The following is a 22265-nucleotide window of genomic DNA, read 5'->3' on the forward strand; positions in this document are numbered from 1 at the left end:
CTCTCCCTCGCGCCCACCCCTCCGGGTGGCAACCACTCCCCTATCGATCGTTCCGGGGTGAATTATGTATCGGCAACCTAGCACTACACCCTCGTGATTACCCCGTGGAGCAGTTTCTGTAGGTCGTCGCTAGTCGGCACCATACTCTCCCCTTCCGTTTACACAGCTACGCCTCTCTGGTAAAGCCTCCCTCCTCCTTACTGGTTGTAGTAATTCAGTCACCGCTCCCTCGCTCATCTTTCGTCTTTCGGCGTCTACCGGGAAGGACTGCCGCGCGTCAGGGCACCCATCCCCTCGGTTTAATAGCTTCGAGCCGCAGCTGGCAATGACACTGGAACTGTGAGTGGGGAATACACGACAAGACGCAAATATGACGGTGGACTTTGAAGAATGTATCAAGGATTCTCCCCGTTTCAGGTAAACCTGCTGCACTAAACGGCACGCCTTCTTTTCATGATTTTTTTTTTTTTTGCTCAGGTTTTGCATCAACAGGGTGGATAAATGATGCACGATGTGCGAATCAGACATGTTTTTTCATTCATTGGGTGCTGTGAGAATGGTAAAAAAATGCAAAGGATGTGGATTGAAAATGATTACATGTGCCATGTATGTGATTTATAAATGTGTTGGAGGATTAAGGGTTAATGCGGGGTCTTCATTAGTGAATGTGTTGCGTTCAGGGCCTGCAGTCCCATAGCATGCATGTTACAGTGGATGTCCTTGCAGATGTGTCCTGGCTGGCCAAGCAAGCAAGCAAGCAAGCAAGCAAGCAAGCAGCAGGGAGGTGACAATGCTCACTGCAGAGACAGAGCATGCATCCTGGGCTCACATCCAGATGTTTCACCCCCCCTCCCTTGTCTGCCCTCTGGGGGTGGTTTCTAGCTGCACTCCATCCACGTGCCAGCCAGGGATTCGAGCCCCGAGTATAGTTTCATGTTGTCAGCGTCTTGCTTCCTTTTACTTCGCTTACGCATAAGTCGGCTTGTAAACGGATGATGAGTGAGCAAACCAGAATAGACGAAATGGACTCTGTGATGGATGGCGAGGACGAAAGGTCACAGGAAGAGGAAAAAGCGTGTTTGAACACACCCCCCTGTGACTCTCCAATGCTCTTATAAAGATTCGGAAAATTCCGCTTTACCACACGGAAAATAATGAGATATAACTTGTAAATAACCGTGGTACGGGACATCGGAACATCGGTTGAAAGTCGGAAGTGAATGCCGTCCGTGTCTTCATTCATTCATTCATTCATTTTCTACCGCTTTTTCCTCACGAGGACTGGTTGCCAGCCAATCACAGGGCACATATAGACAAACAACCATTCACACTCACATTCATACCTATGGACAATTTGGAGTGGCTAATTAACCTAGCATGTTTTTGGAATGTGGGAGGAAACCGGAGTACACGGAGAAAACCCACTCAGATACGGGGAGAACATGCAAACTCCACACAAAGATGGACGAGGGTGGAATTGAAATCGGGTCCTCTAGCTGTGAGGCCTGCACGCTAACCACTCGACCGCCGTGCAGCCCGCTAAAATAATCAATCATCTGAAATTACTCGGACTTCAGAGTCAAAATTAGGATTTTTTTAACTTCCTAAAAATCGGAAAGCAAAATACATTCATTCATTTTCTACTGCTTATCCTCATGAGGGGCGCTGGAGCCTATCCCAGCAGTTGCGGTCATTTCCACGATAATCTTACAGCTGAAGACGAAGAACAGAACATCCCAAACTACAGGAAGTGGAAATGGAGGAAGATATGGAGTAGGCAATCATCATTCATTCATTCATTTTCTACCGTTTATTCTCACGAGGGTCGCGGGGGTGCTGGAGCCTATCCCAGCTGTCTTGGGGTGAGAGGCGGGGTACACCCTGAACTGGTGGCCAGCCAACCCCAGGGCACATATAGACAAACAACCATTCACACTCACATTCATACCTATGGACAATTTGGAGTGGCTAATTAACCTAGCATGTTTTTGGAATGTGGGAGGAATCCGGAGTACCCGGAGAAAACCCACGGAAAGAACATGCAAACTCCACACAGAGATGGCCGAGGGTGGAATTGAACTGGTTTTCCTAGCTGTGAGGTCTGCGCGTTGCAGTATTATATTTCACATTATATTTCCTTTTGCCCTCAGTCTCCTTTTGGATAAAATGTCTCATTGTTGCGTGTCTTGTTCTGACTGATGTGTTCAAGATGCCTTGCGGTTTGTTATTTTGATCCACGTCAAAATGGAGGCCAGTAGAGCAGATCCAAGCCCAGTGGAAAAGTCCCAGTACTATAAGTTACTGAGTACACATTGTACGTATATATTATATAAGATTTTTGGTGTTTTTGGAGAATGTCTTCCAGAATATACATCTCAGGTGTATTGAATGAAAGTCATTACTTGAACCAATATACGTATTCATATTTCTCATATCCGGGAAATACCTATTTCAACATGTTGGAACTATAAAATGATGCTTTTATGCATCAGGTCAAGCTCAGCCAATGAAAAAGGAACGTGGTCTGTGACTGCAGCAGGTTGGAATGCTTGAGGCCTCTGAGGTGTTCCCTCGGTATTGGACCGAGTGGCTTCCTGGTTCTGGTTGTTGTGTCATTTTAGAACTGCGGCATGATCGAGTCATTGCTGTGTCTTCTCTCCCATGCCTGGTGCTAATGTAGCTCCTTCACACCCACTCCCAGCAGGTCGCAACATGTGCTATACTTCTTCTGTGTGTTGCGCATGGCTGAGTGTGCATGAAAGAGTATTTAAGGTATGCACGAGTATCTGTAACACATACATCTTTGTTCATCTGTGTTTATTGTAATATAATGTTAATGTAAGAGAAATATTATAATTGTAGACCCCTACATCAAGTATCATCACACGTGGCCTTCAGGGTAGCTAAGAAATCCCAATTTTAGAGACTTCACTACATTGATGATCTTGTCTGGTACCCCCCCAAGCTCTCATGACGGTCCAGAAGTGTTGTATACTGTATTACATATTATCATGAATATGCCTGTTACTAAATTGTCATGTATATAAAACGCTAAAATGCAGTTGGAGGTTTTTTGAGGTGTTTTAATAGCGAGCTTGGTAGGCGTAATTGGTGTGCCCCATTATGGGCATTAATTAGCGGCCTCTTTTTAGCTGTTTGTATATCTTTAAAACACACAGGATTGTGGATGATGGACGGTTTTATTTATTATAAATATTATAATATATAATAATAATAAAATATATTATATAATAATATAAACAATATAATATTATTTATTATTATATATATAATAAATCATAATACAATAATAATAAATAATATATTATTTATTATTATATAATATATATATATATTATAATTATATATAATAATAAATAATATAATATTATTTATTATTATTTATTATTATTATTAATAATAAATAATATAATATTATTTATTATTATTAGTCATTGAAAACATGACACAACATGATACCATTTCAGGTTGTTGAGAAACACTATTGAATTCAAGAAACAACTCATGGCAAAACAAGAAGGTGGTGTAGGTTGATCTCACTGCTGCATCGTGTCACATCATTTCATTTGTATTTATGCTTTTGTAATTATTTACTGTGTGTAAATCTGCGTAATTGTAAACCTATAAAAACCTTTTTTTTTAACCTTGTTGGCTTTCTGAAATGAATTGGATTAAAATGTATTCAGTTTCGGCTAGACTCAGGCCTTCTGGAAATAATTAATGACGCTAACAAACGTTGCAGCGCATTTGGGTATTTGCTGTTGCCTAGCAACCTGTGCTGGGGAAAAAAGGCAGATAGGAAATTAACGATGTAAGTTGACAGTTGGTCCTCGGAAAAGAAAACAAATCAGCAGCGCCGTGAGAGTCACTGAAACAAGCTAGCACATACCGTAGTTTGTTTTCATATAGATTTGCATTTGCACAAGACTTATGGGTAATTAGGTGCTAAGTCGCGTGTAGCAGATTTCCTTAATTATACTTACTTATGAAATCTATAACTATAATACTTATGAAAGTGATGTTATCTACCGGCTATGTCATTAGTCTGGCATTGTTACGCAGTAAAAGAAAATGACCGAAATAAGTAACAACAACTATTTTAACTAATTACCCATAATGCATTTGTTCCCGGCAGAACAGTGAATTGGTTATGGCTGCCGGCGTGCTTTTTATCTTAAGCTTGTATTGGTACTTGGCATGTACTGTATATTTAATAGCTACCGTTTGAGTGTTAAGTTGCTGCGTGATGACTTTAGTCTTCTATCCAACATGACCTCCTGTGATTTTTGCTGGGTTGTTAAGCTCATTGGGAGTTTTGTCGTAGCTCATGATTGCCACAATATGCACTTGAAATTACAGTAATAATCAATACCCATATTTTATTATATACACACATTTTGTATTTATGATATAAACAGCATCTAAATATGAAATATTCCCCGCAGCAATATTTATTTCCTGTTTATACATACACACCAAACCAAACACACCAGTCTGCTTCCTGTACGTTCAACAGAATCAAGTTCACCAAACAAGTTGAGCGTCTCAACCTGATTTAAAACGTAGTGTAAACAGCAACATTCCGCCATTGAAACCTTGCAACCTCGTTTCCATTCGGTGGAGCGGAACAGTCTTTCAGTATCTGCAGTTGAATGTTGTCCAACCTGCTGGATGGATCCATCACATCATCTCTTTGGGTTTGGAGTAACTCAGCAAGTTGGGTGATTATTTAGTGCAGTGATTTTAGCATACATTAGCATACACTCGGTTAGCATACACCTTGGGTAGCATACACATTGTTTAGCATACACCTCGGTTAGCATACACCTTGGGTAGCATACACATTGTTTAGCATACACCTTGGTTAGCATACACCTCGGTTAGCATACACCTTGGGTAGCGTACACCTTGGGTAGCATACACATTGTTTAGCATACACCTCGGTTAGCATACACCTCGGTTAGCATACACCTTGGGTAGCATACACATTGTTTAGCATACACCTCGGTTAGCATACACCTCGGTTAGCATACACCTTGGGTAGCATACACATTGTTTAGCATACACCTCGGTTAGCATACACCTCGGGTAGCATACACCTCGGGTAGCATACACCTTGGGTAGCATACACCTTGGGTAGCATACACCTCGGTTAGCATACACCTCGGTTAGCATACAACTCGGTTAGCATACACATTGTTTCGCATACACCTCGGTTAACATACACCTCGATTAGCATACACCTCGGGTAGCATACACATTGTTTAGCATACACCTCGGTTAGCATACACCTTGGATAGCATACACATTGTTTAGCATACACCTCGGTTAGCATACACCTCGGTTAGCATACACATTGTTTAGCATACACCTCGGGTAGCATACACATTGTTTAGCATACACCTCGGTTAGCATACACCTCGGTTAGCATACACCTCGGTTAGCATACACCTTGGGTAGCATACACCTTGGGTAGCATACACCTCGATTAGCATACAGCTCGGTTAGCATACACCTCGGTTAGCATACACCTCGGGTAGCATACAACTCGGTTAGCATACAACTCGGTTAGCATACACATTGTTTCGCATACACCTCGGTTAACATACACCTCGATTAGCATACACCTCGGGTAGCATACACATTGTTTAGCATACACCTCGGTTAGCATACACCTCGGTTAGCATACACCTTGGATAGCATACACATTGTTTAGCATACACCTCGGTTAGCATACACCTCGGTTAGCATACACCTTGGGTAGCATACACATTGTTTAGCATACACCTCGGTTAGCATACACCTCGGGTAGCATACACCTTGGGTAGCATACACCTCGGTTAGCATACAACTCGGTTAGCATACACCCCGGTTAGCATACACCTCAGTTAGCATACACCTCGGGTAGCATACACCTCGGGTAGCATACACCTCGGTTAGCATACAACTCGGTTAGCATACACCTCGATTAGCATACACCTCGGGTAGCATACACATTGTTTAGCATACACCTCGGTTAGCATACCGAGATTAACATTTATTAATCATCATCAAAACTCCTCATGTAAACATGGCTACTGTCGAGTGTCCGTGGTGTAAAGACTGGGAGAGCAATGTAACGTCGGTCCGTGTGGCAACACCGAGCTCCTTCCTCCTATAGACTTAGTGATGTTTTCCAATGCAAAAAAAACGTGCCGTGGCTCAAAAAAGGTTGAAAAACACTGATTTAGTGTATTTAGTGTATTTAGTATATATTGTTTTAACAAATACATCTACAGGTGCGTCTTGTTTTTCTGTTCAAGCAGAACAGGCTTAGAAGATGATGCCGGGTTGTACCCCCAAGGGTTCCCTTTGTCTCGTCTAGTGCGGTTGCTATGGTTACGTGTGAGCAAAGAGGATGAGAGGTCACAATCTGTCTGGGTGTTTTGTTTTTTTTTAATAAAAATATTGTATATAGTACAATATTAGGAAACGCCAAGTAATATTGCTACACTTCACACTAATAAATACTAAATGAATTTTTGGACTCTTTCAATTTCAGCTACTAAAAGGGTTTCATTAGCAGTTGAGATGACGAATTCCGAGTCCATCTGACCAAAATCAATTTTTATAGAAAATCCATAGAGAACCCAATATGAATAAATCAATATAAGACATCCGCGAGTGACTAAAAAGATTTGGGAGTGCAGCGCTGCCACCTCTCATTTGGTTTTCCCGGCATGACTTTAAAAGCTCGTGTTCGTTTATTGGCAGATTAAAGTGCCCTCCCGATGCTCCAGATATCTGTCTGGCGCCGCGCTTTTTGCGTAAGTGTCTGGATTACTTCCTGCGTCATGGCTTTTAATCCTTGCATATCATCTCGTCACCTGTCTGAAATATGAAAAGGAGGGGAAAGTTGTCATCCGCCAATGTGACATCTGACAGAGGCTGGGAATTCTAAGAAGACAATAAAGAGACAAAAGAATGAAGTTTTTATGTATACACGACGTCCTAGTCTGCTTGAAAGTATTTCACACAAAATCCCCCATTGACCCTTCCAACCATGCCCAAAATAGACCCTCGACATCAGCAAACATTAAGAAGGATTCCAGACCACTCACATTAAGTTCCATCATTCCCTGTTTCCACTGTTTAGGACGTGGTCTTCCACAAACAAGAACATGGAATGGTCATATTCCCCACGTATCCGATGGCTTATGGTAAAGACGATTTGACAATGCACTTCCTAAGAATTCTACATTTTCTCTAAATAGTGCCGTCCATAAATCTGTGCATACTATGAATCAGAAATTAATCTGCTGGCTTTAATCTCCAGGGATTTGCGGCTTGGAGATGTAGATTTTCCTTTGAAGGTATAGCAAGGTCAAGCAATTTATTTATGTTTAGTATCTTTTATGACTGTTGATTTCACTTTGCTCTTATGGATATTATATTCCTTTGTGTCGCTTTTACCAATAATGCAATGTTCATATTGATTTAATAGAAGGCATACACTTGGCACCAATGGATGGATGCAGTTATTATTAAAGTGATATTTCAATAATAGTAGGGATGTACATAAAATGGTGGAACCTCGTGGATTTTGTAGGATTTGGTTTTCAACCAAAATCTTGGTTTTTGAGCTGGACGGTGGCCAAGTCGTTAGCATGTTGGCCACACAGTCATGAGATCTGGAAGATCCGTGTTTGAATCTCCGTTGCATCTTAAATCTCTCCCTGGGCTTGGGTTTTTTCCCGGTACTCCAGTTTTCACCCGGGGGTTGGGTTTTCTCCCGGTACTCTGGTTTCCACCCGAGGGATGGGTTTTCTCCCGGTACTCCGGTTTCCACCCGGAGGTTGGGTTTTCTTCTGGTACTTCGGTTTCCAGAAACCGGAGGTTGGGTTTTGTCCAGGTACTCCAGTTTCCACCCGGGGGTTGGGTTTTCACCTGGGGCTCTGGTTTTCCACCCGGGGGTTGGGTTTTCCACCCGGGGGTTGGGTTTTCAACCGGTACTCCGGTTTTCCAACCGGGGGTTGGGTTTTCTCCCGGTACCCCGGTTTTCACCCGGGGGTTGGGTTTTTTCCCGGTATTCCGGTTTCCACCCGGGGGTTGGGTTTTCTCCCGGTACTCCGGTTTCCACCTGGGGGTTGGGTTTTCTCCCGGGTGGGTTTTCTCCCGGTACTCCGGTTTCCACCCGGGGCTTGGGTTTTCTCCCGGTACTCCGGTTTCCACCTGGGGGTTGGGTATTCTCCCGGTACTCCGGTTTTCACCCGGGGGTTGGGTTTTCTTTCTCCCGGTACTCCGGTTTCCACCCGGGGGTTGGGTTTTCTCCCGGTACTCCGGTTTCCACCTGGGGGTTGGGTATTCTCCCGGTACTCCGGTTTCCACCCGGGTGTTGGGTTTTCTCCTGGTACTCCGGTTTCCACCCGGGGGTTGGGTTTTGTTCCGGTACTCCGGTTTCCCACCGGGGGTTTGGGTTTTCTCCTGGTACTCCGGTTTCCATCCGGGGCTTGGGTTTTCTCCCGGTACTCCGGTTTCCACCCGGGTGTTGGGTTTTCTCCTGGTGCTCCGGTTTCCACCCCGGGGTTGGGTTTTCTCTCGGTACTCCGGTTTCCACCCGGGGGTTGGGTTTTCTCCGGGTACTACGGCTGGGATAGGCTCCAGCATATTCTGTCTCGGTTGTTGTGTGTCTCTGTGAAGAATGGATAAAATTCTATTAATCAGGGGTGTTCAAAGTGTGGCCCGGGTGCCATTTGCGGACTGTGGCTTGTTTTTTATTGGCACAATAAAACTCCCCTCAATTTTTGCATTGTTTTATGCATATCAAATTATAATTATTCTCCATAAAAGTTGTTTGTGTTGACATTTTTGGGTGTCTGGAACTGATTTATTTGTTTTGCAGTATTTCTTAAGGAGAAAATTGATTCAGTTTTCGTGTGACCTTTTGACCGCCCCCACATTTTGGAAAGCACTGATGTAACCAATGCAAAATATTTGTTCTCCATCATGGCACGCATCCAGGCAACGTTACTCTGCGCAATACCACACTGGAATGTAAACAAACAAAGAGGAGACTGACTCCATTTTGTTCCAGTTTCACTGTCTGCAACTGAAAATGCCAACTTTCCCTTTTGCTCATTCTCTTGTGGCGTCATCTTATCTGTTCAGTGCAAAAAAAAAAAAAAAAAAACGCAACTTGGCGCCCATAAAGCTTCACACTGTCTACCAACAAAGCTCCTCTCTTGAAAGAAAACATTCCAAGCGGCAATCAGACCCTGGAACTCTCATAACCCGTTTTAGTGGCACAAAAAGCCAACACGGAGCAAAAGTGGTTGTAAAAATATCAAGAACTTGAATATTGCGTTTAAAGGTAAGGGCCTCCATGTTTCAGAGACTTGTGGAGATGTTGTGTCACGGTGGAGGGCAGCAGGAGTGTCTTTTTTTTCCTGACAGGATCTCCATCTTATGTACACTCCGCGTTATGTAAGTGTCTCATTCACAGATTTGTGACATTATTATCACCTTCAACAGACTCATGGTGAGATTCGCATAGCGAGCGAGGGAAGAATGACGCGATGGAGGTGCGCCGCTGTGTTATATATTATTTGATACACGCGTGTCCGATGGTTCAATACACACACACGTATTATTGCACCCCTACTACGTATTATTGCACCCCTACTACAAATATCTAATAGTTATTTTATGGTCAGCATCTTTCTAAAGCACCAGTGCATGAATCCGTGCGCCTTGTGTGGAAATATGGGCTAATAACTATAAAAGCAATCTTCACTCGCTAAATGTACTGCAAAAAAGGTCAGTAAGGATAATTCATAATGCCGCCTACGGAGAACATACTAACTCATTATTTCTAAAATCACAAATACTTCAACTTGCTGATATAGTTCATCTTCAAACAGCTAAAATAATGCATAAGGCTAAAAATAAGCAATTAGCTAAAAATGTCATCCAATACTTCTCTACAAGAGAGGAGAAATATGATTGACTTACGATATGATATGACTTACTATGGTACCCATTATGGCATTGGATGCTCATATCACCTCCTCCTAAAAATTATTATTTTTTTAATTAATAAAATAAAGTTAAAAAAAACAAACTATATTACGAAAACAGGAAGTGAACAAATGTAACATTAAAATAAATGAATAGAATAAAAGAAAAAGATAAACAAATAAAATAAAAAATAGAAATAAAAACATTTTATAAAATAAAGTTAAAAGAAACAACTTCAATTATATTAGGAAAGCAGGAAGTGAACAAATGTAACAGTAAAATAAATAAATAGAATAAAAGAAAAAAGAAAAAGATAAACAAATAAAATAAAATATAGAAATAAAAACATTTTATAAAATAAAGTTAAAAGAAACAACTTCAATTATATTAGGGAAGCAGGAAGTGAACAAATGTAACAGTAAAATAAATGAATAAAATGAAAGAAAAAACAAAAGAAAAAACAAAAGAAAAAAAGAAATAAATAAAATAAAAAATAGAAATAAAAACATTTTATAAAATAAAGTAAAAAAACAACAACTTAAATTATATTAGGAAAGCAGGAAGTGAACAAATGCAACAGTTACTGATTGTAAAAATAGCAGATGGAGGGGTAGGATTTCATAAGCTTTGCTTCTTCCTACTCCTTTTGGACAAGAAAAATGGACAATGAAAATGAAAATAAAAATAAAAATAAAAATAAAAATAAAAATAAAAATAAAAATAAAAATAGGAAAGCAGGAAGTGAACAAATGTAACAGTTAGTGAGTATAAAAGTACCAGATGGAGGGGTAGGATTTAATAAGCTTTGCTTCTTCCTACTCCTTTTGGACATGTGGAACTGGGAACTGATTATGGGATGCACTCAATTGGAATCTGATGCATGTTCAAATGAAATAAAACCATTACCATTACCATTACCATTACCGTTACCATTACCATGTTGAACATATTTCCCTACATAGTCGCATATGCACGCATATGGGACACAGTGCAGCTTGGCATCATTGCAGCACGTGGACTCTTCCACCGGATCCACGATGAAGCTGCTTTTCTGCCACTCGGCTGCACGTGCCGCTGCAGGGACTTAGTGTGGAAGCCATATATGAAATTGGATTATCAACAAGCACACGGTCTGATTAAATCAACTGGATATAGTCCACACACTATCGCCCTCCTAGCCTCACACCCCCACTTTAGTCTTTTATTTCGACGTATTTTGGCATATGAAGCGGCCAATTGTGTGGTGTTTAAGTACTACTACGTACTTGCAATGATACTTGCTTCTGTTTGTCATCTTAATAATGACGTCTGTTGTGTGCCTGTGCGTATCGGATCGGAATATTGTGGTTCTAGTGGGAAAGTCATGGAAACAATTGTGTTTTTGTGTTGTGTTTCTCAGCAACAGCATTTCTTCTTTGTGTTTTATTGCAGTAGTTTAGTCAAAATATCTGAGTCATCAATGGTGGGATTGCAGGCGCTCCCTGACCTGTGAACTCCCAAATTCACCGTAGAGGTCTCACTTCCCGGGAAGTCGTTAAATGGCAGGCACCAGTCGGCGTGTAATATGTGGAATGTATCCGTGTTGGCCAGGCTTCCTTGCTGACTTTCACACTTTAGTCCGAGCATGAATAAACTCTCTCAGGACTTTACACGTATGTATGGCCACATGTTTGATGCTGAGAAAACATGGGGCATGTTTTTTTTTTAAATTCAACATAGGTCATAGTAAAGGTGTGATATGTTTAAAGATTTGGTCATTAAAGGTCAACCTGAGTCAAGCTCTCCAGAAACAAGTTGCAGTCAGGGCCAGCAATCCCTTCTCTGCTGGCCTGAACACTACCAGAACCACTTAGCTACATCGTTATTGTATTATTATTATTATATTGTTATTGTATATACATACAGCAGTGTATATTATATGTACAGTAAACCTCGGATATATCGGATTCAATTGTTCCCACTGGTTTTGTCCGATATAAGCGAAATCCGTTATATGCGCATACCGGAAAATGTCAGTTTTACGCATATATGGGATTTATATCCGGTATATGCGTAAATGGGATTTTATCCGTTATAAAAAGGCACTTCCTTGACTATGTTTCCAATGTACCTGGACACGCAGGCAACGCTGCAAACGCTGCAAATGACGTCGTATAGCGGCCTGTCACGATTCGGCGAATCGGAGCGCCACGATGCGGCCATCCGATATATGCCAGGGAAATTTCATGGAAATGCATTGGAACGGGACTGGAGATTTTGTCCGAAATAGGCGAAATCCGTTATAAAAAATCCGATATATGCAATGAATTTTTATTGGAAATGCATTACAGAAAAATCGCTTCTTTTTTATCTGTCCGTTGTGAGCGAATTTCCGATATATCCGAGTCCGATATATCCGAGGTTTACTGTATTATTCGCTCTTATATTGTAGTGTACATGGATTCTAGTACAATTATGTGTATGTTTGTTCAATAAGAGTTCAGCTTCTATGTGTTGCTAAGTGAAGGTCATCTACCCAAGGCCTTCACAGTTAGAAGCGCAGGCCAGTGTCAGCTAGCAGCAGCATTTTTAAGTCCTCTGATTGGTTGATATATATATATATATATTTTATTTTTTTTTTGGTGTTTGTGGTTATTTCTTACAATCAACATCGCTCGCAGACTGCACGGTGGTTGTGTGGTTAGCATGCAGACTTCACAGCTAGGAGACCCGGGTTCAATTCCATCCACGGGCATCTCTGTGTGGAGTTAGCATGTTCTTCCCATGTTTTCTCCGGGTACTCCGGTTTCCTCCCACATTCCAAAAACAGCATCCCCTGTGACCCTCGTGAAGATAAGCGGTAGAAAATTAACGAATTAATGAATGGGCTGCACGGTAACCGAGTGGTTAGCTCGCAGGCCACACAGCTAGGTTACCCGGGTTCGATTCCCCTCTTGAGTTCGCATGTTCTCCCCGTGCATGCGTGGGTTTCCTCCCACATGCCAAAAACATGCTAGGTTAATTAGCCACTCCAAATTGTCCATAGGTATGAATGTGAGTGTGAATGGTTGTTTGTCTATATGTGCTATATGTGGGATTGGTTGGCCACCAGTCCAGGGTGGACCCCGGCTCTCGCCCCGAAGACAGCTGGGATAGGCTCCAGCACCCCCGCCACCCTCATGAGGATAAGAGGTAGAAAATGCTAGTATCTAGAATTTTCTAGTAGTACTTTCGGCGAAAATATCATTGATTCATTTTCTACTGCTTATCCTCACGAGGGTCGCGGGTAGTGCTGGAGCCTATCCCAGCTATCTTCTGGACCGGAGTACCCAGAGAAAACCCACGCACGCGCGGGTAGAACATGCAAACTCCACAATTGAACTCGGGTCTCTGAGCTGTGAGGTCTGAGTCCTAACCACTCGTCCACCGTGCAGCCCATTTCAGTTGTATGTGTGCTAAATGTGAGACTGTTACGTTATGTGGATGCGTTGATCAAAGACAGGAAGAGGATGCAGCTGGACTGAGCGAGTCGGACAGCTGTCTTACTGAGGGTAAGGGTTCTGATCGGGTCCAGAAGTGAAGTTGGGGATGCTAGCAGGCGTTGCACATCTGGAAAATTTGTCTAGATTTGTTTTTTTTTAGATGTACTGTTTTGTTCGGAACTCTGCAGCATTCCCAATATCTCTATTTTCACTTTTATTACTCTTATTGTTCCGTGTTTTCTCTCCTTCGGCTCATATTGAGTTCTGCGTGGTTCCTTCCGCTCTTGTTTAAGTGGTTTTGATTTCCTGGTTGCTCCTCAGCGTGTCATCATGAACCATCCCTGATCCGCACTGATTCCGAAACAGTGTGGCGCCCAAACCGCACGTGTGATTGACGATCCCATTTTCTAAACAATACAAGTGCTGATTGAGCTCTCACACCGTTTGATTCCCTTGTCGTGTCTCCTTTCCGCTACGTTTCTCCAGCTTGCATCTCTTCCACTCAGATCTCTGCGGAATGCCTCGAACCAAATGAAAACATTCCCATATGCCGTGTCAGCAATTCCACACTGTCTTACATCCATCATCGCCTTGCTTCGTTTTATTGTTTGGACGGATCGGCCATCACGGAGAAGGAAATGTCAGAGCAGCTGAGGCTCAGTCGGCGGACGCTAATGGACAGTACGGAATGTCGTCAATCAGGAAATGGGTCATATGCTGTTTCATTGGTATGTGCATGCGGAGTTATGCTGGGAAAAGCCAGTGTGTGAGTCCCATCGGAGTTGCCAGATGTGTCTGGATGAACCGAAGAGGACGAGGATTAAGACTCGCGACTGTGTGAAACAAGCACGAGTTCCACGCTAACTGCCACTGGAAGTTGTCTTTGGACCAAAGGACAGGAACTGGGATCGGATCTTGAGCGGTTAAGGTTGCGTTGTATTGCACAGCCGGGAATTCTCCGGTTTCCTCCCCCATTCCAAAAACATGCTAGGTTAATTAGCCTCTCCAAATTGTCCATAGGTATGAATGTGAGTGTGAATGGTTGTTTGTCTATATGTGCCCTGTGATTGGCTGGCCACCAGTCCAGGTAGTAGAAGAGAGCTGGGATAGGCTCCAGCACCCCTGCGACCCTCGTGAGGATAAGCGGTAAAAAATGAATGAGTAAACGAATATTATACATTATTTACTCTTCTTATGTCTACGAGTGTAAAGGTAACAATAGGGGTGTTAGTTCATGTCTAGAGCTCTCTAATAATGTTAAAAACTATTTTTAGAAGGTTGGACATACTAAGTGTGCTCTAATTATGAAAATATTGAATTCATAAATCCCACTTCACAGAAATTCACTTATGACGGTTCGGTGTAGAAGACAGCTGGGATAGGCTCCAGCACCCCTGGGACCTTCGTGAAGATAAGCGGGTAATACGAGTGTAAAGGTAACAATAGGGGTGTTAGTTCATGTCTAGAGCTCTCTAATAATGTTAAAAACTATTTTTAGAAGGTTGTACATAAGTGTGCTCTAATTATGAAAATATTGAATTCATAAATCCCACTTCACAGAAATTCACTTATGACGGTTCGGTGGAGAAGACAGCTGGGATAGGCTCCAGCACCCGCTGCGACCTTCGTGAGGATAAGCGGTAGAAAATGAATGAATAAATGAATATTATACATTATTTACTCTTGTTATGTCTATTATTTCGGGTAATACGAGTGTAAAGGTAACAATAGGGGTGTTAGTTCATGTCAAGAGCTCTCTAATAATGTTAAAATCTATTTTTAGAAGGTTGTACATAAGTGTGCTCTAATTATGAAAATATTGAATTCATAAATCCCACTTCACAGAAATTCACTTATGACGGTTCGGTGTAGAAGACAGCTGGGATAGGCTCCAGCACCCGCTGCGACCTTCATGAGGATAAGCGGTAGAAAATGAATGAATGAATGTTATACATTATTTACTCTTGTTATGTCTATTATATCGGGTAATACGAGTGTAAAGGTAACAATAGGGGTGTTAGTTCATGTCGAGAGCTCTCTAATGGTAGTCTTCATGGGGGGCGGAAATCCCACATGCATAACATAAGCTTTCACTCTTCTCCAGTGGACATATAGTTGTGATTCGGATGGACGATGGACTTTGAAAAGACCTCACAACCCAGTCTGGTCTCCAAGGGATTCTTAAGCCTCCATCACATGTTTGTTGCAACTGAAAGAATTGTTGGAATGTTGTCAGTCCATTTTTGATGACATCACGCCATCTGGAGCTGACAGCTGATCCCCGCTGTGTAAACAAGAAGAGATGGACAAGAGTCAGCCAAGATGGAGGATTTTTAAGGCTTTTAGGGGAAACACTTTGTTGGAAAATGTTGTATGGTTCAATTCCAAATGGAAGATGATTCATGAACTTCATGTACAGTAATCTGCTGTCAATATTCTCCAGGGTTGTTTGTGGTTTTTAACTATTTTACCAGGAACATTTAAAAAACAATTTTGTAAACAATATGAAGGTCCAACATACACTTTGGGAATAAAGTTGAACATGGTGAATGCCGGGCTGCACGGTGGATGAGTGGTTAGCACGCAGGCCTCACAGCTAGGAGACCTGAGTTCAATTCCACCCTCGGCCATCTCTGTGTGGAGTTCTCCCATGTTCTCCCCGTGCATGCGTGGGTTTTTTCCGGGTACTCCGGTTTCCTCTCACATTCCAAAAACATGCTAGGTTAATTAGCCACTCCAAATTGTCCATAGGTATGAATGTGAGTGTGAATGGTTGTTTGTCTATATGTGCCCTGTGATTGGCTGGCCACCAGTTCAGGGTGTACCCCTCCTCTCGCCCCAAGACAGCTGGGATAGGCTCCAGCACCCCTGCGACCCTCGTAAGAATAAACGGTAGAAAATGAATGAATGAATGAATGGTGAATGCCGGGCTGCACGGTGGATGAGTGGTTAGCACTCAGGCCTCACAGCTATGAGACCCGAGTTCAATTCCACTATAATGTGTGGAGTTTGCATGTTCTTCCCGTGCGTGTGTGGGTTTTCTCCGGTTTCCTCCCCCATTCCAAAAACATGCTAGGTTAATTAGCCACTCCAAATTGTCCATTGGTATGAATGTGAGTGTGAATGGTTGTTTGTCTATATGTGCCCTGTGATTGGCTGGCCACCAGTCCAGGGTGGACTCTGCCTCTCGCCCGAAGACAGCTAGGCACCAGCACCCCCGCGACCCTCGTGAGAATAAACGGTAGAAAATGAATGAATGAATGAATGGTGAATGCCGGGCTGCACGGTGGACGAGTGGTTAGCACACAGGCCTCGCAGGTATGAGACCCGAGTTCAATTCCACTATAATGTGTGGAGTTTGATTGTTCTTCCCGTGCGTGTGTGGGTTTTCTCCGGTTTCTTCCCCCATTCCAAAAACATGCTAGGTTAATTAGTGACTCCAAATTGTCCATAGGTATGAATGTGAGTGTGAATGGTTGTTTGTCTATATGTGCCCTGGGATTGGCTGGCCACCAGTCCAGGGTGGACCCCGCCTCTTGCCCCAAGACAGCTGGGATAGGCTCCAGCACCCTCGTGAGAATAAACAGTAGAAAATGAATGAATGAATGATGAATGTCTACTCCATATTTTCCACCATTTCCACTTCCTGTAGTTTTGGATGTTCTGTTCTTCATCTTCACTTGTAAGATTATGGTGTAAATGACCTCAACTGTATCCTGGATGTCACAGGCAGTACTTTGCTGGGAATGAATGAGAAGGTCAGGCCAACAGAAAGGAAACATCCTCCATTGAAAAAGCGAATGCGCGCGGCCGTCTTAGTGTAAATGTTTATGTCTCATGAGATTTGTGTGCTTTGTAAGATCTCCGTGTTAGTCTGTGTGGCCTCTTCAGCAGATTCCATTTCCTCTGTCATGACACGCTCGTAACAAGATAAGGATTTGGGTATGTTTTATTGACCCGTCAGTGAAACATTTAAGGATGTGAGTCAATGCACATTCATCGTGAATAAACCGTCCATCTCTTGGAAGTCATACACGCTCAAACTCAGCTTTGTTATCTTTAAGTTTGAATTTTAATAGCACTATGCTGGTAATTCATGCAATATCTTATCAATAATGTTACTTCAATCGTGTGTTATAATGTCTTTCTGAACTTTGAACTATTTCGATACCGATATCGATGTATAAGTACATCTGACATCTGACTAACACAACATAAGAGGTGTCCTGGCTGGTCCACCAATATTATAGACCAGTGGACAGTGATCAGTGATGTAATAATCATTATTATATTATTCATTAGCCTATTATTATTACTATCATCATTCTTCTTCTTCTGATTATTACTACTACTACTAGTAGTAGTAGTAGTAGGCTAGTATTAGCCTGCTTATTGGCTTGCTCATTAGCCTGCTTTTGCCCTATTATGTGAAATTTGTCAGATATTTTTTGTAAAAAAAAAAATATTATTATTTTTTTTAATCAATAAATTATTTTTTTAAATCAATAAAAAATTTCAAATTATTTAGGGGGGCTTCAGAACAATTTAAGGGGGTCCTATTGTATTAAATTTGTCAGAGATTTTTTGTAAAAAAAATCTATAAAAATATGAAATTATTTAGGGGTCCTTAAGAACATCTTAGGGGGTCCTTATGATATGAAATTTGAGATTTGAGATTTTTCTTGTAAAAAAAATAAAATATATATTTTTTAAATCAATAAAAAATATCAAATTATTGAGGGGGGTTCAGAACAATTTAAGGGGGCCCTTATTATATGAAATTTGTCAGAGATTTTTTTTGTAAAAAAAAATCTATAAAAATATGAAATTATTTAGGGGGCCTTAAGAACATCTTAGGGGGTCCTTATGATATGAAATTTGAGATTTGAGATTTTTCTTGTAAAAAAATAAAATAATAAAATAATAAAATAAAATTTAAATCAATAAAAAATATCAAATTATTGAGGGGGGTTCAGAACAATTTAAGGGGGCCCTTATTATATGAAATTTGTCAGAGATTTTTTTGTAAAATAAATAAATAAAAATAAAAAATCAATACAAAATATCAAATTATTTAGGGGGCTTCAGAACAATTTAAGGGGGCCCTATTATATTAAAATTGTCAGAGATTTTTTTTTCGTAAAAAAAAAAAATCAGCAGAAAGAGGAATAACTCCGCTAATGTCGTATTAGGTATGTATCCAAGTAAGAATCTGGACTGAAAACCGAATCAAAAAGCTGAAACCTGAATGACAATCAGGTTTATCCACCTCTGCTGGGCCCCTCCAGCCACATTCGCAACCGACTCCCTCTTCTGTGCCCGGAGAGGAGATTGTGTCATATCAGTGTGTACAACGCCCGTTCCGATGCCGAGTTCGATGCCAACTCCGATGCAGCCCCGCACACAACCAAAGTTCCTCCTGCACTAAAAGTCCTACATAGTGTCCGCATGCTCCCAAATCCGTACTGAGGTGGTACTCATCCAACAAATTTTGCCCACACTAGCAAGTACACCAATCTTAAAGCAAGTATTGGCCGATATCGATACCAGCCGACACGGATCGGTGGCCGAACGATCGGAGCACCACTAATGTAAACCATAAGGTTTTTGTGATATTGTAATAAGTTTTATTTTATTTTCACGTCCGAACTGTGTGCTGCAGTCTGGATTTTAGTTTCTCTTTCCGGCGTTGCCTTGAAGCCATGTGGGGGCGGGATAAAAAGACGGCTTAGTCATGGATGTGGCGTCACGGATGTGGCGTCATGGCTGCGCGGTGCCGACATTTCATGTGCCGGGAAGAAAACCAAAGAAAACACACAATGCACCCTTCCTGTGCGCAACTGCCATTTACATAACTCCCAATTGTCCTTGAAGAGGCAGAATTTGGGATGCAGTCCTTAACAGGATATGGCTGGTCTGAGATGTTCATGCTGCAAGAAGCGCGCGTGTTGAAATCCCTGTGTGTCGACTTGTTTGTCTGTGAGATTCCATCCCAGTCAAACAGCCCACCGCTGTCGGGATAAGAGTCAGCTGGCTGTGGGCGGATGGATGCGAAGAGTAGAAGTCAATGATTCCCGGGAACGGGCGCTGATACTCGGCAGGGGTCTTCTCTTCCTCTACTTCCTCTTCTTCCTTTCTCATGCCGCCTGCGTCACTCTGTGTTTGGAATGATGCTCGCTGGCCGCAGGGGCCACAGTCAAGGTTAGACTTTGAAAGTTGTGTAGTGTTTTTTCTCAAGTATGTATTCAAATAGGGGCTGCACGGTGGATGAGTGGTTAGCGCGCAGGCCACACAACTACGAGACTCACATCAGACTTGATCTAACAGGCTTTTACTGCATGTTGAATAATAATCCCTAATATAAATCCATAATAAAAACATAGGCTACTTATATGGTCATAACCCACGGCCAACTAAAACACGTCACTTCCTGTCCGCCCACCACTCCGCTCCCCCCAGGGAACACATTTATAGCAACACACATCAGCACAATTCCTTATTGATATTTTTTTAATACATATTATACGTTGGCTGCACGGCGACTGAGTGGTTAGCGCACAGACCTCACAGCTAGGAGACCGGAGTTCGATTCCACCCCTGGCCATTCGATGAGACACACATCAGACTTGATCTAACAGTTAAATAATAATGCCTAATATAAATCCATAATAAGAAGATGGAATACTGATGTGGCCATAACCCACGACCAACTAAAACACGTCACTTCCTGTCCGCCCACCACTCCGCTCCCCCAGGGAACACATTTATAGCAACACACATCAGCACGAGTCTTTATTTATATTATATTATACATATTATACGTTGGCTGCACGGCGACTGAGTGCTTAGCGCACAGACCTCACAGCTAGGAGACCGGAGTTCGATTCCACCCCTGGCCATCTGATGAGACACACATCAGACTTGATCTAACAGTTAAATAATAATCCCTAATATAAATCCATAATAAGAAGATGGAATACTGATGTGGCCATAACCCACGACCAACTAAAACACGTCACTTCCTGTCCGCCCACCACTCAGGGAACACATTTATAGCAACACACATCAGCACGAGTCTTTATTTATATTATATTATACATATTATACGTTGGTTGCACGGCGACTGAGTGGTTAGCGCACAGACCTCGCAGCTAGGAGACCCAAGTTCAATCCCACCCTCGGCCATCTTTTTGCATGTTCTCCCCGTGCATGCGTGGGTTTTCTCCGGGTACTCCGGTTTCCTCCCACATTCCAAAAACATGCTAGGTTAATTAGCCACTCCAAATTGTCCATAGGTATGAATGTGAGTGTGAATGGTTGTTTGTCTATATGTGCCCTGGGATTGGCTGGCCACCAGTTCAGGGTGGACTCCGCCTCTTGCCCGAAGACACGAAGACAGCTGGGATAGGCTCCAGCACCCTCACAACCCCAAGTGAGAGCGGTGTGTAAGTGTCTGGTAGACTCGAGCAGCTTGGTCATTCGTATCCAAAGCCAAAGGGCACATCAGAAGTACAGAAGTACTACATCTCCTCAGATACTACTAAGAGTTTTCTGTGACTTTCTGATGTTATTTTGGTACGAGTCCTTATTTTGTATCTCAAGGCATCTTCCAACCATCCTTTTTTTTTTTCCAGTCTTCGCTGCTGCGTTCAAGTCCTACGTGCCTGCAGGGAACATGTCGTCTGTTTTCTCAAATCAAAAGTAAAACTGTGCCGGTTGTCATGGAGATCACTTCCTAAGAAATAGAAAGTTTCTTCAATGCTCTCGGGGTCTTATTGTCGTTTTAATGATGGCGGGGTTTTGACTCTGGTGTGTCGCAGTCGCAGTCATGGCATCATGTCTTTTTGCAGCTATTTACAACCCCCCCACCCCCCATAACGGAGCAGTGGTTTACAGTGTGTGTGGATGGAGGATGTAAGTCCACATTCCACCGGGTAACGCATGATCCAACATGATCAAGCCCTAAAGCTTTTCTGTATGTGCAGTCTTGACTCCATTACACGACGACATGGTGGGAAGCTACAGAAATGGATGGGCTACACACTAACGATATTTTATATAAGTAGACATCTGACTAACGCAACATAAGAGGTGTCCTGGCTGGTCCACCAATATTATAGACCAGTGGACAGTGATCAATGATATAATAATCATATTAATTAGCCTATTATTATTACTATCATCATTATTATTATTCTGATTATTACTACTAGTAATAATAATTACAGGCTAGTATTAGCCTGCTTATTGGCTTGCTCATTACCCTGCTTTTGCCCTATTATATAAAATTTGTCAGAGATTTTATTTTGTTAAAAAATAAAAATTCCATAATGTTTTTTTTAAATCAATAAAAAAATATCAAATTATTTAGGGGGGCTCAAGAACATTTTAGGGGCTCCATATTATATGAAATTTGTCAGAGATTTTTTTGTAAAAAAAAAATCAATAAAATCTTTTTAAAAATCAATAAAAAATAACAAATTATTTAGGGGGTCTCAAGAACATTTTAGGGGGTCCATATTATATGAAATTTGTCAGAGACTTTTTTGTAAGAAAAATCTATAAAAATATTAAATTATTCAGGGGGCCTTAAGAACATTTTAGGGGGTCCATATTATATGAAATTTGTCAGAGATTTTTTTGTAAAAAAAAATCAATAATTTTTTTTAATCAATAAAAAATATCAAATTATTTAGGGAGCCTCACGAACATTTTAGGGGGTCCATATTATATGAAATTTGTCAGAGATGCTTTTGTAAAAAAAAATCTATAAAAATATGAAATTAT

At 41.7% G+C, this 22265-nt stretch overlaps 1 protein-coding gene across 1 annotated transcript in view; it reads left to right on the forward strand.

Annotated features, from left to right (window-relative positions):
* The first annotated feature begins 74 nt into the window (after positions 1–74).
* acap3b (ArfGAP with coiled-coil, ankyrin repeat and PH domains 3b) overlaps positions 75–22265 on the forward strand; it is a 66398-nt gene continuing 44207 nt past the window's right edge. Inside the window, exon 1 of the mRNA XM_058055902.1 lies at positions 75–417. Within this exon, the coding sequence (XP_057911885.1) occupies positions 371–417 (47 nt within the window). The 5' untranslated portion in view covers positions 75–370. The remainder of the gene's footprint in view (positions 418–22265) is intronic.

Source organism: Doryrhamphus excisus, chromosome 18, assembly GCF_030265055.1.
Source record: "Doryrhamphus excisus isolate RoL2022-K1 chromosome 18, RoL_Dexc_1.0, whole genome shotgun sequence".
Taxonomy (NCBI): domain Eukaryota; kingdom Metazoa; phylum Chordata; class Actinopteri; order Syngnathiformes; family Syngnathidae; genus Doryrhamphus; species Doryrhamphus excisus.